At 44.7% G+C, this 16,546-nt stretch overlaps 1 protein-coding gene across 3 annotated transcripts in view; it reads right to left on the reverse strand.

Annotated features, from left to right (window-relative positions):
• The window catches only part of PISD (phosphatidylserine decarboxylase), a 44,106-nt gene extending 28,212 nt beyond the window's left edge, over positions 1–15,894 (reverse strand). Inside the window, exons 1-4 of one of the 3 annotated variants that reach the window (XM_073313095.1) lie at positions 15,793–15,885; positions 12,320–12,361; positions 10,998–11,095; positions 7,643–7,753 (exon numbers count right to left, since the gene is read on the reverse strand). In XM_073313095.1, coding sequence (XP_073169196.1) covers positions 7,643–7,753; positions 10,998–11,095; positions 12,320–12,361; positions 15,793–15,842 — 301 coding nt within the window. In that variant the 5' untranslated portion in view covers positions 15,843–15,885. Of the gene's footprint in view, positions 1–7,642; positions 7,754–10,997; positions 11,096–12,319; positions 12,362–13,408; positions 15,157–15,792 lie in introns of those variants that run through there. The other 2 variants (XM_073313096.1, XM_073313097.2) reach the window with 2 other exon arrangements.
• Between the last annotated feature and the right edge of the window lie 652 nt (positions 15,895–16,546).

Consider the following 16,546-nt stretch of genomic DNA (forward strand, 5'->3'; position numbering starts at 1 on the left):
GCCAAAGGGTAAAGACGAAGTTATAAGGGAGGAAGGTCAGATCAGATGCTGAGAATGTTAGAGAGGACTGTGTGTCACTGTGTATGCATGCTGTCATGTTCCACTGACACACGAAATGCGTACAAGGTCCTGTTACTGAGGATCCACATACATAAAGATGGGTCACTGCTGACCTGTGCCACCAGCAGCCACTTCCTGAAAGCATAACTTGTGATTTAATGCATCGCTGATCCCCAGCCTCCATATCAAAAGACACTCTGGAAATCATGAAAATCTTGTTTTCTCAGATTGTTTGGCTGGGGCCTGATGAAAACAGCACCCATGATGCACGAGGAAAGGAGCTGACAATATTTCCAGTACAAACCCGGATTTTTACTTTAAACAGACAAATCACAAGAAATTAGCTGAAGGCTGACGCTGGCATGATACTGACCAAAACCAGAAGATCATATCCAGAACTCCTCCCTGGATTTTAAATATTCAGTGGAGTGGTGAATGTCACCTGACCCCATTTCAAAAAAACATCTTAGATGGGAAGTATACTTGAATTCTAGTGAAATGTAAAGATGAAGGCTCTTTCCACAGCAGAAGTAGAAGTAGTTCTAACTATAAAAATATTTAAATATGGTTACTGCTTACACAGTTTCCGTCCCAAGCAGGCAGGGATGGCATCAAACTGTATTATACCCCTCCCACTAGGAAGTGGGGATCTATAATACCATTTGGTTAGTACAGTTCTCAGTGATACAATCCTGTCAACACTACTCAGGGAAGCTGCATTGGAACCTTGTAGCTAGCATCAAATACATTTAAGTAAGGCTGTAATTTCATAGACTTTAGAACAAAAGGGATCCTTAGATAATCTAATCTGACCTCCAAGGGCAGCCTCCCCATTGGTGAATTGAACCCCAGTCTCCCTTGTGACAGACAGGGATACTCACCACTAATAAGAAACATAGTTGTTCAATATGCTGTTCCCAGTGTGTGCAGGATGGAAGCATTTAACAAACTGCAACGGCTATGGATGGGGTTTTTTTGTGTGTTTTTTTAAATGTGCTCTTATGTTACTCCACATTTAAATACTCTTTCCAATCTTTCTCCTCTATTTCTCCATCCATTTGATATATGCATTACTGTAATTACTCCTGAGGGCATTCTGTGCCAAAAAATTAAAAATTCTGCATACAAGTTTTTAAAATTCTGCAAATTTTATTTGTCAAATAAATGTGGAGACTCCATTGGGGAGCATGGCACTGGCTGCACAGAGGTGGGAGATCACTGTGCTGCTCCCGCCCCAGGACATGGACTCAGTGGTGAGGCTGAACCCAACCTTGATACAGCGCAAGGACCAGGCCTGCCCCAGAAACATCCCAGGGCCCTGCCCCTCCATGCCAGGTTCAGCAAGGCAGGATCCAAGTGTGGAAGAGCTTAGTGTGGGGGAATCTAGGTGTGGGTTGTGAGGGGCGGGCAATCTGGGTGCACGTGGCTCAGTGGGGGACCTGGGTGCAGGGGGGATTGGATGCACAGGGGCTTGTTGGGGGATTCTGGTGCAATAGTAATGGAACTGTGCCGGGGGGTCTAGGTGAAGGTGGTTTAGGCTCAGCGGGGGGGAGGAGGGGGAGTGATAGAGCTTGGTAGGGGGGTCTGGGTGTGGGGGGCTTAGAAGGGGGGTTCCAGATGCTGAGGGAGTAGGGCTCAGTGGAATGGAAATCCAGGTGACTTGTCGGGGTGGTCCAGGTGCAAGGGGAGTGGGGCTCAGGGTGTGGGGGGGATGGGTTGAGTATGAAGGGGTCTGGATGCATGGGGGTCTGGATGGGGATGCAGCTCCCTGTACAGTGATCCCCCCAGCCCCACAGCTGAGGAGAGATGAGTGCACGAAGCGTGGGGAGAGAGTTTGCAGAACTACAACCGGGGGAGAAATATGGGGGTGGGTCCTCCCCAGCCCAGCCACGACTAGCAGTTGAGTCTGGCGCAGGTTTGGAGCCACCAGCCGGGTCTTCCTCAGTCCCACCCCTTCCCCACAGTGATTTACCTCTCCGCTGGCTGCCCTGGGCACCTGAAACATACTGCTGGGGGGGGGTCGTATGACCACTCTTGTGGCTTCCCTTTGCTTCCCTGTCAGAAAGTCATTTTTCTGTGGGGAAGCAAAGAAATCTGCGGGGAACATTAATTCTGTGCATGCACAGTGGCACAGAATTCCCCCAGGAGTAATTACTCCTCCTGCTGTCCCCCTGCAACACAGTTTGCCTATGCTTCATTTGCTTTTCTGATTCCCTATCTCTGTCTTTGGCTTTGTATTCATTTCCTCTACTCTACCTTTCCTGTAATCTGTCTGCTCTTCACATCATCTATTTTTCATAGCTTCCATTTATATAGCCCCCTGGGTTTCTTTTATGGTTTCCAACTATCTTTTTTTCTACATTTGCCTTCCCTTCTTCAAATAGTCTGTATCTTTTTTCTCCCTTGTCAGCTGGGCACATGGTCCTAGAGATCAATGACTAGGAAGTAAGAACACCTAACCTCATACATGAGGATCAGTCACTGATCTAGGCTGGATCATCAGGATTCATGTTAAGATGGTACATTGCCCAAGATTGGGCAAGGAACAAACAGCTCCACATCACAGTATTTTAGATTTATTTTCTGTCTTTATATATGGGGTCCCTCAAAGAGGTGCTACTTCACCATGGTTAAATATTAGAAGTTTTTACAGTGAATAATCAGCTGCTGGAGACAGAAACAAGGCATTATATACAATTACAGTGTAATATAGCTTTGTTGTTCTCACCATAGAGGTCCCAACCACCATACCTTTCATTATGGCTATATGGTAAGGGGAATCCTGAAACCCTATGGTTAGATGCAGGCAGGGGAGGAGGGGTGTCCCTGAAACTTTTTTCTCTTGTAGCATTGGGTCACAGTATGGAAAAGGTTGAGAACCACTAATGTCGCTAATTGTTAATTGGCAAGCTCCTCTTGCACAAGAAACAAGCCTTACACATTGAAATGTTTCCATTTTCTGACAAGGAGGATACTTCTATGCTGCATTGTTACAGAGTAACAATGAGAGAGCAATAATAATGAATGCTAATACCAGTACATTACAATAGCAGCACAAAACAAATGAGGGAAAGTGACAGCAGAAAGTTTTCTCCTCTCAAAATCTTTATAACAAAAAAATTTAAAAACCCAGGTCTAACAAGCTAATTGGGTATTTTAAAATGTGTTGATAATTCTGACATTCATACTGCAGCCAAGCTGAGATTTCTCAATAATGTACCACATCAAAGAGGCAGCACTAGTGAATAAGAATCACTTTGTTTCAGAAAGAACTACCAAAGGAAAAAATCTATCTGGGTGTGGACAAACTAGATTCAGTGGGGAGTAAGGAAGCACTGCCCAAGAAACAAGGTCTCAGAATCCATTTGCCAAAGAACTGGGTATCATGTCCATAGCATTCCTTTGAAGAGTGGATGAACTAGAATCAAAACACAAAGGGCCTGCTCCTGCTCCCACTGAAGTCAACAAATAGCATTGGGCCTTGAGGTTAGGGATCACCTACAAACTAGTACATTATTTAAGAGACGAATATATTGAATCGTTAGGTATCTAAAAAGTACCAAATCCCTTTCTAGCAATGTGGCAACACAATGGTCAGATGGTTTATCAAAATCTGTGAAGTTTTAACCATGAGCAAAAAACAACTAGCCTAGTATGCATCATTTTTGTGCCTGGATGCTCAACTAACCTCCAGTGCTTATACTAAAAAAGGAAACTTATCAAGTTTTTGCCTCACTGAAGTCTTGTTTACTTAATTTCATTTTTATGCATGTAAACTTAAAGTGTACACTGATCAACGTGCCTTAAAATCTTTACGTATAATTAAGGCTACAACTTTGTCACGAAGGTCACGGAATCTGTGACTTCAGCCCACCGAGGCTGGGAGCTGAAGGGCCCTGCCGCTGCCTGCAGTGGCTGGGAGCTACGGCCCCCAAGCTCCTTGGCCACTGCTGGCAGGGGGTAGTCCATTGCTGCCGGCCGCCGTGGGTGGCAGGGGGTTCCTTGCCTCCGGGGGTGGCGGGAACCCACAGCTCCCAGTGATGGGCAGAGGAGACCCTGAAACTCTGAGCCCCCATGGGTGGAGAGGGGCCCCAGAGCTCCCAGCTGGGCCCCCACAGCTTCCCATTTTGTCACAGATATTTTTAGTAAAAGTCAGGGACACATCACGAGCTTCTGTTAATTTTTCTTTATTGCCCATGACCTGTCTGTGACTTTTACTAAAAATATCCATGACAAAATCTTAGCCTTACGTATAATGTACTTAAGAGAAAATAGATTAAATCTTCACTTTGGGATACTCATGCTATGGGAAAAAATAAAGCATGTGGCAAAAAGGTTATGAAGCTCCAAGAAAAAAATTTACATCAAGAGGAAGATATTCAGTAAAGGATGGGGAAAATTTAAAATTGTTACATGTTTGGGGGGAAAGTCTCATTTATTTATCTCTTTAAATTTATAAAAATATCTATAGCCACCCATCCTGTGCTCTGGTCACCTGCCTTAGTAAATAAATATGAACAACTTCCCATACACAAAAAGATATCCATCGAAGCCCTCTAACACTCAGCTGCCCACCTCCCCTAAAATCAAAGGGAAAAAAAAATAAAAAGGACAGACTTTGCAGTGTGCTCAGAAGTGAACAAATCTAGGCTCTGGTGAAATAAAAGGGTAGCAAGTTCCAAAGTCAAAGCACCTCTCAGAGAAGAGCTCCCTCCTATTTATATCCAGGGACTCCAGCTCAAGAGTCTCTCCTGATTTCAGCTGTGACAGTATGGCATGAGGAGGAAATTCTCCCAGGTAACCAGATCCCAAACCATTTAGAGCTTCATGGGTAAAAATTTAGTACCTTGAATTCCACTTGCTCAAGAGTGACTGGAAGTTTTATCTTTTCCACGCTCCCCAGCACGAGTGCCGATCTTTGGAATGGCAGTGCAACATGCTGTGCCTAAGTCAAGTTATTTTTTCTGGATGAACCTCCATCTCCTCGTAAAGGACAAAATAGGTTTTCAAACTCCAAGGTGACAAGATTGCCAGAATAAGTAACTAATTTCTGCAATGGTGCCACATTCAGTACAGCTGATACTGCCCAGTGACTTCAGCTGAACACCCTGTTCCCTAAAGATATTCAGAGTGACAGGAGCTCAGCAGTGAGCTGAGCAAGGAGCTAAGGAAAGCTTGTGTCTAGGCAGATTTAAACAAGAGGAAACAGCATCTGAATAAGGTTAGGTCTTCATATTAATGTTAGAACTCTGTAAGGACAAGATCAAACTCATAAGTTGTTTCAGACCCCCTTCTAACATCTTAATTGGGGTCAGCAAACAAGGATAAGTGGAATTTTCCTTCTCTGGACACAGGGCAGGACATAAGACCCTGCTGCAACACTTCCTCCTCGATCACCACACACACAACACACACACCAAAAGTGAACTGTACAGAGCAACAGTGGATTGGGGGTGCTCAAATCCCAAACACTGGGATTTTATTGAACAAGAAAATTGTAGCTGTGTAAATATTAATAGGTTACTGTGGATTCATTTAAAAGAATCGCACCATTCAGAAATGCATACACATCCTTTAGCAAAGGCTATCCTATGGGTTTGGGATAGAACTAGAGATAAAATAAATTCTTTTCCATTGCCAGTGATGCTCACTGCAAATAATCCATATTTTAACTCAACCCATGAGCCAGAGAATTTTAAAAATTGGGAGAGACATCAAAAACATGCATGGTTGACCAGCTGTTCACCAAAGAATTTTTTAAAACTTCTTTAGAAATCAAAATTAACTTTAACTGGCCCACTCTCCTATGGTACCAGTACCTTCAAATTAGGTATTGTTTCTCAACTTTCTAGCAAAGTTGTTTTATATAGAAAGCTAATTTTAATAGAAGCAATGGCTTCTGGATGATTAGGAAGCCCTCCTCAAAAATCTAATTTATATAAATCTTCGCAGACAGCCTTCCTAACAAAAAAAGTCCATATATGACATGCTGGGAAAAGGACCTAGATAGACAAACTACCCTAGAGGAAAGGGGTTTGATCTGGAAAAGAGGACCTGCAACCTCAGTCTTTAGCAAACTAAAACAAAATTTCTTTAAGATACTGTTTCAGAGGTACTTGAGGTACCAGTCAGGTTAAAAATATATGTATAGACTAAACGAGGAGAAATGTTGGAGAAATTGTGGTAGAAAGATTTTATGTATATATGGTGGATAAGTCCAATAATTAGAGGGCACTGGAATGTAATACTGGGTTACAAATAATAAGTTGTTGGATACTTATTACCAAATGATCTTTTTGTAATCCTCCTGTGGCTTCCTTGTAGACCTGATCACACTCAAAGAAAAGAATTAATCTTCCATCTGCTAGTAACTGCTAGACTACTGATAACCTCTCACTGGAAAAAACAGAAAGCGTCCAAAACTAAAGAAAAAAATATGGCAGGTGGTAGTTATCATGAAATTAAGGCAGCAATTACATACCCAACAAAGTAGACAGAAGACAAATAGATATTTAGATATCTGGTTGCTATTTATTCAATCCTTGGACAAAACAAAAAAAGTATTTCTTCACACAACACACACACTGCCTGTGGCATTCATTGCCAGGGGACACTGTGAAGGCCAAAACTATAACTAGGTTCAAAAAAAGAATGCGATAAGTTCACAGAAGATGGGTCCATCAATGGCTATTAGCCAAGCTGGTCGGAGACGCAACCTCATGCTCCGGTTGTCCCTAAGCCTCTGACTGCCAGTTGCTGGGACTGGACGACAGGATGAATCACCCAATAAATTGCCCTGTTCTGTTCACTCCCTCTGAAGCATCTGGCATTGGCCTCTGTCAGAAGATAGGACAAGAGGCTAGATCAGTACTCTTCACTATTTTTGAAGTGTGGGCCACTTTGGAAAAAAACCTTCAATGTGAGAGCCACATGAGGTGGGGCTGAGGGGTTCGGAGCGTGAGAAGTGGTCCAGGGTAGGGCAGAGGGTGGGGTGCGGGCTCCAGCTGGGGGTGCGGGCTCTGGGGTCGGGCCGGGGATGAGGAGTTTAGGGTGCAGGCAGGCTGCCTTGGGGCTGGGGCCAGAGAACTCCCCCCAGCCCTCTCCCTGCCGGCAGCAGCTAGCTCTGGGGAAGGGGCTCTTTCTTCCCTCTGCTGGCAGGCAGCATGGGAGCTCTGGGGGAAAAGGCCCTCTCCCCCCCAGGCCAACAGGCAGCACAGGAGTTCCGGGGCCGAGGGAGAGGCCCACAGTAGTCCTGCAAGGCTCAACTTGCTCCCCTCCACAGTTCCCGCCCACTCCTACCCCTCTCCTCTCCAGGTCCCTACTGCATAGCCCTTTAGAGCTGCTGCGTAGCTATTTGTAGCCTGCTGCGCGGCCACGCAGCTTAGAGGGAATTTAGGGAGCTGCACTTAGGGTCAATGGGAGCCGCCACTGGCTCGCGGGCCTTGCAATGAAGAACACTGGGCTAGATGGACTATTGGTCTGACCCAGTATGGCCATTCTTATATTTTTCTCATGTACATTCACCTGCAGAAAAACCAGCACACCTGTCCAATATTTTTAAATATTAATGTTTGATACTTGCCTGGTTTGATAAATAGGAGTAGAGTCAGTAGTCTCACTGAATTTAATAAAATCACCAGAAACAACACATCTTGGATGGTGCTAAGAGGCTCACTCTGTAATATGGTGACACCTTGTTAATGAGAGATTTGATTATATTACTCCTTGATGTTTGTCTAAACACAATAAAAAAGCTCACAGTTATAATGATCATCATTTAGTTTCTGATATTTACATGGCAAGAATTTATCAAACTTCTTAAATAAACAGTTATATGAAAATGAACTGTAATATTTGCCCTCAAAGTGAGAGGGCCATGCCCAGCATAACTATGAGGGTAAACATTATTCTGTATATGCCACTGCGTCTTAAGCCTTGCTCCAGCTACATGGAAAATTATGCTGGATTTCAACATTGCTCTGGAAAGGCAACAGTCCCTCCCTTAGCCCTGCCCTGATTCCCAAGTTCAGAGTAGTTCAGGCTACAAATAACGTGGAGTTCTAAGCAACTTTATGTTGTCTTTAATCCTTCCACTTGTTTCATAGCTATCACATGGCTGAAATTTGACTTCAAGGTCACAATTTATGTCCTGTCTTGAGGGAGGTATGTTTTAAAACAAAACAAAACAAAACAAAAACAAAAACAAAAACACCCCCAGATTTTAGCCTGCTAACCTATCTGCTAAGCTCTGCTGCTTTTCTTCATATTATTCACGATATGTTAAGCCTGATGTCCCCATACTAAATCATTCATTTCACAGCGCAAAACTCAGAACTATCCTCTCAGAAGGTTTCATATTGATAAACCATGCCATTTTAACTGTCAGATTTATTATCTACGATTATGCTATTACACAGAGCTCAGTCTGCATCCATACATACTCCTTCATCTTCACAATTTCTGTCCAGCAAGAGCTGCAAGATAGACAGATCTGGCTTGGTTCTTGGGCCACAGACTTTTTGCCACAGGTACTCACAAGCAATTAGCTATCAAAGCAGGTCAGAACAAATCATGAAACCAGTCTATAGAAAGATGAGACTTGCTCATTAATGACCCAACATCATTCCAAGTCTCTTACAAAATGCTGACTCAATTACTTTGACTGGTTCTAAAACGGGTATCAAAAGAATAGCAGTTCTGAGCTTCAGTATTTGCGGAAACAGGACATTGCCAATACCAGCCCTTTAAAAATTTTCTAGAGTACACTTAATGGCCCAGTATTAGTAATTTAAAAGGAAATGTATTCTAGAGCAAAGGCTTAGGAGCTAGGAAGGTACTGTGTAATAAGAATGATTCAGACACTAGCTTGTTGTTTGATTTGCATATCTTAATTTCCTTGTGCTTCAAACAACCCAACTGGAAAAAGAGGTAAATCTGGAACACCTGGTTCCTATAGCTTTATGGTTAGTGCTCCATCCTGCTATGCCCAGCCTCCCTCTCACCAAGATGAAAAGCACTGCAGTGAACTACACAGCTCCGGGGAAAGAGAGGGAGTTCCTTGCATTAAACAACAGTATAATCGCTGGTAGATTAAAAAGTACCATCAATGAGTTCCAAAGGAAGTGCAATTGATACTTGAAATGATTTTGAAATTGCCTGTGATAAGTTATGAATATTATGTGTTGACCTGATTATTGTGATGTCTACTGTATGGTTATAACTTAATTCAATAACAGTATTGTTAGGGAGACTGTAGATCCTGAAATGCGCTTCCCAGCAAACATTTAAGAGACAATGCAAGAGCCATTCACTTTCATGCTCTGGCTTGACCCCTTCCACAGCTCACCAACCTGGTTTTGGGGTAGCCAGTCAAAGCCTGTGAGCAGACAGAACAAAGAACTTTGTCTAGATTTAAAGAGGCAATCTCTCAAAGGACAGAGGAAGAGCTAAGGTGAACTCAGTTTTCAGAGGTTCAGAGTCTGGAATAAATAAGCCTGCCTAGGACTCTAGCTAACATGGACACGGGTGTAGACCTTTTGTTGTTTTAAAATCCTCTCTCTTGTGTGATGCTTTGTCCCTCCTGTTAATATTAAACAATACTTCAGTTTAACAAGTCTGGTTGGTCACTATTCACCACTGGTCACAAGCTCCCAAACAAAGGAATTGCAGGTACTGAACCCAGCCAGAGCTGCTTGGGTAAGCATGGCTGATGCACAATATCATACCCTAGGACCCGGTTTAAGATTGGGAGAATCACAAGATTCCACTCAGAGAGAGGTAAGGGTTAGAGAACCAAGACCTAAGTTGGCTGCATTCACAGGCCAGAGAGGGGTAAGAAGTGCAGCTAGCTCTGTAACTGTGACTACCATCCTCAGATGGAAAGGAAGGCAGCTATGATGCAAAGCTTTGAGGATCATAGGGACTAAAGAGTGCAAAAAACAACTCAAAAGAAAAACCACATGCTGCAGTCAAGATTTCCAGGTAACTAAAATACCTTCAACTCCACCCCAACAAAAGTATTTCTAGTTTCTGGGGAAACATCCCCCTGCATGGTTGAAAATGAGATCAATTCTGCTTTTCCTGCTTTAGCAAGGTTGAGCAGTGTTCTGGAGAAACCTCTCTTGAATAGCTGTTTGCAGTGCTGTTGTAGCCGTGTTGGTCCCAAGATATTAGAATTGCTGTCATTTCAATCTATTCCTCCACAGGTAATGGCAGATATGGGTCAACAAAAAGGAAGCTGTTTCCCATGATTGGGGAAGCTTACAATAGAGGTCCAGACTATTTGTCTGAAACACTCTTGCTGCTTAAGTTAAAAATTCTCCTTCCCTAGTATTAGGCAATATGAGGTCAATCAAAGTTTTATCTACCTTCAGCACAGACAGTTTCTACAGTGAGAAGTGGAGATTTGCCAGTTTTATGATAGGAAATAGGCTGGAAACACAGGCACTGATTCCAAGAGCAATATACACACAATATTCCAAGTATGTATATACCAATTACATCCCTATTTAAAGTAATAGGGAAAAAGAGATTCTATTACTACCAATTCGCCTTCATTTAATATTTCTTCCTTCCACATACTAATGTAATACTTTGTGTTGCTATAGTACCTTCTAGCCAAAGATTTCAAAGAACTTGACAAAGAATTAAGCCTTATCAAAACTCCTATGAGATGGGTAAATATTCTCTTTTTACAGATAGGAACACAGAGGCACATAGAGCGAAGTGATTTTTGCAAGGTTACACAGTAAGTTCATGGTACAGACAGAAACTGAATGCAGTCTCTTGACTCAGTCTTTTGCTTTATTCACTAGGCCATCGTACCCCCAACAAGACTTACCTATTTGTAATCACCTATTACTTCAGCTTTGAACTGCTGTATTTGGAGATAGCACCTGCAACTGAAAAAATATAGGAGAAAAAGATCCCTCACATACCAGTGAAAAAGGTTCTGAAAGGTGGCTGTTTCCAGATGACCAGAGTCTTCCTCAGAGAGAGGTTCTTCCGCCAGGAGAAACTACAGTCAGTCAGCACACTATATATAACACAAAGAGACAGGTGTCTAAATATGTACATATTTTACCATGTAAGTGTATATAATTAAACAAATACATCTAGATAAGCTGTATATTCAGAAGCAGACCCACAAATAAATTAATTAATTATCTCAAAGATCATCATGAAATTCCTACTGAACCCATTACCTCCTAGCCTACTCTAACTGTTTTTCACCAACTTCTCTCACAAGATTTGGGTTATTTAAATGTTTAATTCAGTTTATCTTGATTTTTTTTCCCCTTTCAAAATATCAGTCCTCCTACAGAGATTCGCCCTTTGAGGGAGGTATTGTGTGTGGATCTCTGGTCCATCCTTCCCAGTACAATTTATTAATGGCTTCATCACAAACACACACATTATATATATATATATATATATATATATATATATAAGTTCCAATTCTACCATGTTTGTGACTGTGAATACAATTTGCTTCATATCATGTTCTTATTTGCAATGCTATTTGGGGCAAGATTTATTCCAGTTAAGATTTTACAATATTCCGTTACAGTTAGTTCACTTTTTAAATTCTGATGTCATTTTCTGTTTTATATACTGCCTGGGCCCAGATTTTCTACAGCCTGTTTGCAAAGTTCTGTCTCTCTCTCTTGTTTTTTTTTTAAAAACAGAGAATTAGTGTTGGTGAGAGGAGCTGGATGAGTGCCCTGGAGCCCAATTCTTCCCCTACCAGAAGTTAATAAGAGTTTATTTGTATCATGCCAGAGAGAGAACATGGGCTCTGGAGACTTGCCAACATGCATCAACTTTGATCTGGAGGGAATGTTTACAATGGAGAAAGGAGTTCAGTCACCATGGTCAATTCAAATGGCCTCTTGCCAACTTCGTTGGTAGACTCTGTAGTGTGACCATTTGGCCCCAGAAACATTTCATCTCAAACAGGTCAGTAAACAGCTGTCATAAGGGAACTTCTTTCAGTGACAACTCATTTGATGCAGACTCAAATGTAGAGGCTAGAGGGTCCATGTCTATTATGGGTCTTGTGAAACATCTTGTCCCTTTATTTTTAGAATCACTCTATGGACTATCTAGAGCTTAGATTCTGCATCTCTTTCCCTGTCACTTGGTGAATTCTGGAACCATGATGCCAAGTGGCTCTGCCACTCTGAACACACACAGTGAAGCTCTTAACAAGCCAGCACCGTGAGGAGCTTCTCTCAAGAACTACACATTTAAAACTTACAGTTTAAGCTTTTCCACAACTATGCATCTGAAGAGGAGACATCTGAGAAGGGGAACAGGAGAAATATGCCTGTTCAAAGTCAGTGAATAAACATGTTCCTGAAGCTTGGTCCCACCATATGCTGCCACTGGATGGGACTACAGGCCCAAGTTATTAGAAAATGAAAGCGAAGTGTTCTAGTGCTGAGATGGACAGAGCTCTTGCAGAAGCTCGTACAACCTACTCATCCAGTGAATGTGGGTGCCATGAGTGATATGTCTTAGCAGCTCTCTCTCTGAGATCTGTGTGTTCTTCTAGTTTGACAACACACTGAATTCAAAAGTGTCTTACTGCACTACAAGGCACTGCACAATCTACAGTCATTTGATTGCGTAAGTTGTCATTTCCTTATGTGCATGTCACAGTCTGATCGATGGAGGTCTCATAACTGTCTGACTTTAGGACAGAGTCCTACATATTTATAGACTTTACACTTAGGACACACTCTCCTTTATTAAAATTCTCCAAAGGACACCCAAGAATAGGCTCTCTCTTGTTCCACACTGATTGTGTGTAAACTGAGGCCATGTCTATACAACAGGTGCTGCAACAGCACAGCCATAGTGCCATAGACCATATCTACACTACAGTGCCACAGATATTGTGTTGGAGCTGTGCCGTGATAGTTGAGCAGTGTAGCCTCCTACATCAATGGAAGGCGGTTTTCCGCCAGTGCAGTCAATCAACTTCTCCAAAAGGTGATACCTAGGTTGACAAAACCCTTCTTCCGTCGACCTAGCCACGCCTACCTTGGGGCTTAGGTCAACCTCATTGCAGTGCTCATGGTGCCAAATTTTCACACACCCGAGCAACATAGCTAGGTCAATCAACATTTACAATGTAGATTTGGCCATAGTGTAGCCACTTTGTTGGAAAATATTTTCCTTATAAGTTTAAGGTTTACTACGAGTTAGTGGTTACATAAGCATTCCTTTATTAGTCCCAAAGGCCACTTGGTGTTCGTTACATCCAAAGTACAGATATAAGGATATACTGCTATATTCTATAACCCACAACAGTACAGTTATAAATACTGGCCAAAACACTTACAACAGACTCAGGCCCAGGAGACACCTTCTTACCATCGTGTGACCCAGAGGGGTAAGGAAAAACTCTGACGACAGCCCCTAAAAACCTTGCTTTTTATACACTAAGTGACCCTGTTAATATCTACAAACTCAAACATTTAAATGTATGACTATTTATCCTCATTCCACTATAACAAAATATAAAGGAAAGGCGTGGGGCATTTAAGAATCACATAGCAATCGTGTGATCCAGTCAAGAGAACTGTGGACTGGGACTCAGAAATCCTGGGCTCTATTCCTGGCCCTGCTATTGGTCTGCTGGATGACTTAGCCAAGTCACTTTAACCTCTCTCTGTCTCCGTTTCCCCCATTTGTAAAATGGGGATAACAACATTTCCTTCCTCAAAGTTCTTTGAAATATGCTGATAAAAAATTATGAGTTAAGAGCTTGGTATTATCACCATTAGCTGGCCATAGCAGCATCTCATGGCAAATCTACATGGTAACAGCCTCAATGACCACTAACTCCTAACAACAACATTTTTCTGTTAAAAAACAAACAAACAAACAAACAAAAACAAAAAAAAAACCCCTAGGAAATTCACCAACAGAAAGCTTCATTAACTCAGAGTTACGGTTGCCCTTTGGTATCTCATACCTTAGCAGAACACAGAATTCAGCAAAACTCAACCTTCTGAAAACCAGGAAATGAAAAGTTAAGGTATATATGCACACAACTGCAACTCTACCATCTTTGAGTAATGCTCCGATACATCCATAGCACATACTTGCACTCAGCTCCTGTTCAGTATAGTGCAAAAGCAAACTATAGCTGTCCCACACTCAAACTAGCCTACTCCACAAGAAGCATACCACATGCCTTATGCACATGCTATCTAACACTATGCTTTCACTTGTCCACCATTAAACCCACAGTCCACACTCATCTCCCATCTAACTGCTGACACCCCATAACAAGAACACTCCTGTGCCCTGCCAATTACACAAGCTACTCAAGGCAGGGCAGTGCTGAATCTCTCAAGGTACACAGGCACCTCTTTCCTTGGATCACATACACTAGGCTCAGGGAAAGGGGCTTACACACACCCTAGAGGGGTACAGCCCCCCAAATGGCCTCATAGAATAAAGCAGAGCTGCCAAGCTGCTCCACATAATCCCTCCACCATTCATACAGGGAATGCAGCTGGAGTCCATGTAAGGGTGACTGCTAGATCCCAGAAAACAGAGTTGGGGTTTTGCTAAACTCTGAATTGCCTCATTTTTACAAGTTTGAGTTTTGCTGAACTCTATGTTCTGGTCTGGAAGGGCATAATGAGGCAAACTTAACTGTAGGTTAAGGAAGGTTTTTTGGTCAGTAAATCAGTCTTGTCACTTTGCCCTCAGTAACTAGAGCCTATGTATCTGTCTATCTTCGATAACCTGAAGCATAGCAATGAACACACGTGTTCAGACTCTCACTCCCAATGTACCCGAACTGAGAGGGGCTGTCTGTTTGGAAGGAGATGAACGAGGGAGGCTGAGTTCAGATCCCTTCTGCCCTCCCTGACCCTAGCTGAGGAACATGTGTGTGTGGGGGGGGGGTGCCCAGCCCCAGCCCCGCTGCCCTCCCTGACCCTAGCTAAGGGATGTGTGTATGTGTGTGTGGGGGGGGGTGCCCAGCCCCAGTCCCCCCTGACCCTAGCTGAGGGACGTTTGTGTGTGTGTGGGGGGGTGCCCAGCCCCAACCCCTCTGCCCTCCCTGACCCTAGCTGAGGGACGTTTGTGTGTGTGGAGGGGGGGGTGCCCAACCCCAGCCCCAGCCCCGCTGCCCTCCCTGACCCTAGCTGAGGGACGTGTGTGTGGAGGGGGGGGTGCCCAGCCCCAACCCCTCTGCCCTCCCTGACCCTAGCTGAGGGACGTGTGTGTGGAGGGGGGGGGTGCCAAACCCCAGCCCCGCTGCCCTCCCTGACCCTAGCTGAGGGACGTGTGTGTGGAGGGGGGGGTGCCCAACCCCAGCCCCAGCCCCGCTGCCCTCCCTGACCCTAGCTGAGGGACGTGTGTGTGGAGGGGGGGGTGCCCAACCCCAGCCCCAGCCCCGCTGCCCTCCCTGACCCTAGCTGAGGGACGTGTGTGTGGGGGGAGAGGTGCCCACCCCTGTATCCTCAGCAGCTTTAGGGGCGGGCGGGTTCAGAGCCGGTCTCCACTCTCCCCACAGCGATAAGTGCTGGGGTCTCCCAGGTGACAGCTGAGGAGGGGGCCGGGGAGTGAAGGCAAGGACCCGCCTCCGGCTGCCGGAGGACAGGCTGGGACGGTTCTCCGTGCCCCCCATGCCCTGCCGCGGGAGGCGGGCGCCCACCAGCCTGTCTCCTCCCAGAGCGTCCGCCCCAGCCGGCCCCTCCCCCCTACCTGCTCCTCCGCAGCGCGGCCCCGCACATTCGCTCCACGGACGCCGCCATCTTGCCGCGAACTACCGCCGGCCCGGCTCTCCGGGAGGGCAGGGGGCGGGGCCGTGTTCGCCCCGCCCCCTGGCGGCGGCCTGTGGGAGCGCAGCCGCGGCCGCGAACGGGGCGGGCCGAAAGCGGGCGGGGCTGTCCGTACAATGTGCGGTGCGGGGAGCCGGGCGGGGCTGGCGCGGGTCGTGGCGTCGGGCAGAGAGAAGGGCTGGGGTTGTAAGTCTGCCCCTACCTAGGAGGGGGCAGCAGTCTCTCTGCATTCAGGGCCCGGGAACAGTTTGCCTTTCCCTGACCTCTCTTAGCTCTCTCCTACAGTCGCAGGCCATTTTGCAAACTCTTCTTTGGGCTCAGAACCCCCCTGCACCCTTCCGGTAAATATTAGCCTCCTCGTTGTACCAAAAATGGGGCAGAAAGGGGCTAGAATTGACATGAGCTCATGTAGCAAGTGAGCGGCAGAGCTGGGACGAGAACCCGCAAGTCCAGCTGCCCTATCACCTTAGCCTGTTTGCTCCTGTGAAACGTAATGTTATCCTAAATTTGTGATTAATATTTTTCCCTTGGCCAAGCTTAAACAGCAATTAGCATAATTTCATTTCCAGTCTCTCTTTTTTTTCACATCACAAACAAAGAGCTGCAGAACTAAACATTTGTATAAGCAGCTTAAAGGAAGCTGCATTTCCCCCCCAGCTCCCTGCATCTTCACTATT

This window comes from Lepidochelys kempii, chromosome 15 (assembly GCF_965140285.1).
Source record: "Lepidochelys kempii isolate rLepKem1 chromosome 15, rLepKem1.hap1, whole genome shotgun sequence".
Lineage (NCBI taxonomy): Eukaryota > Metazoa > Chordata > Testudines > Cheloniidae > Lepidochelys > Lepidochelys kempii.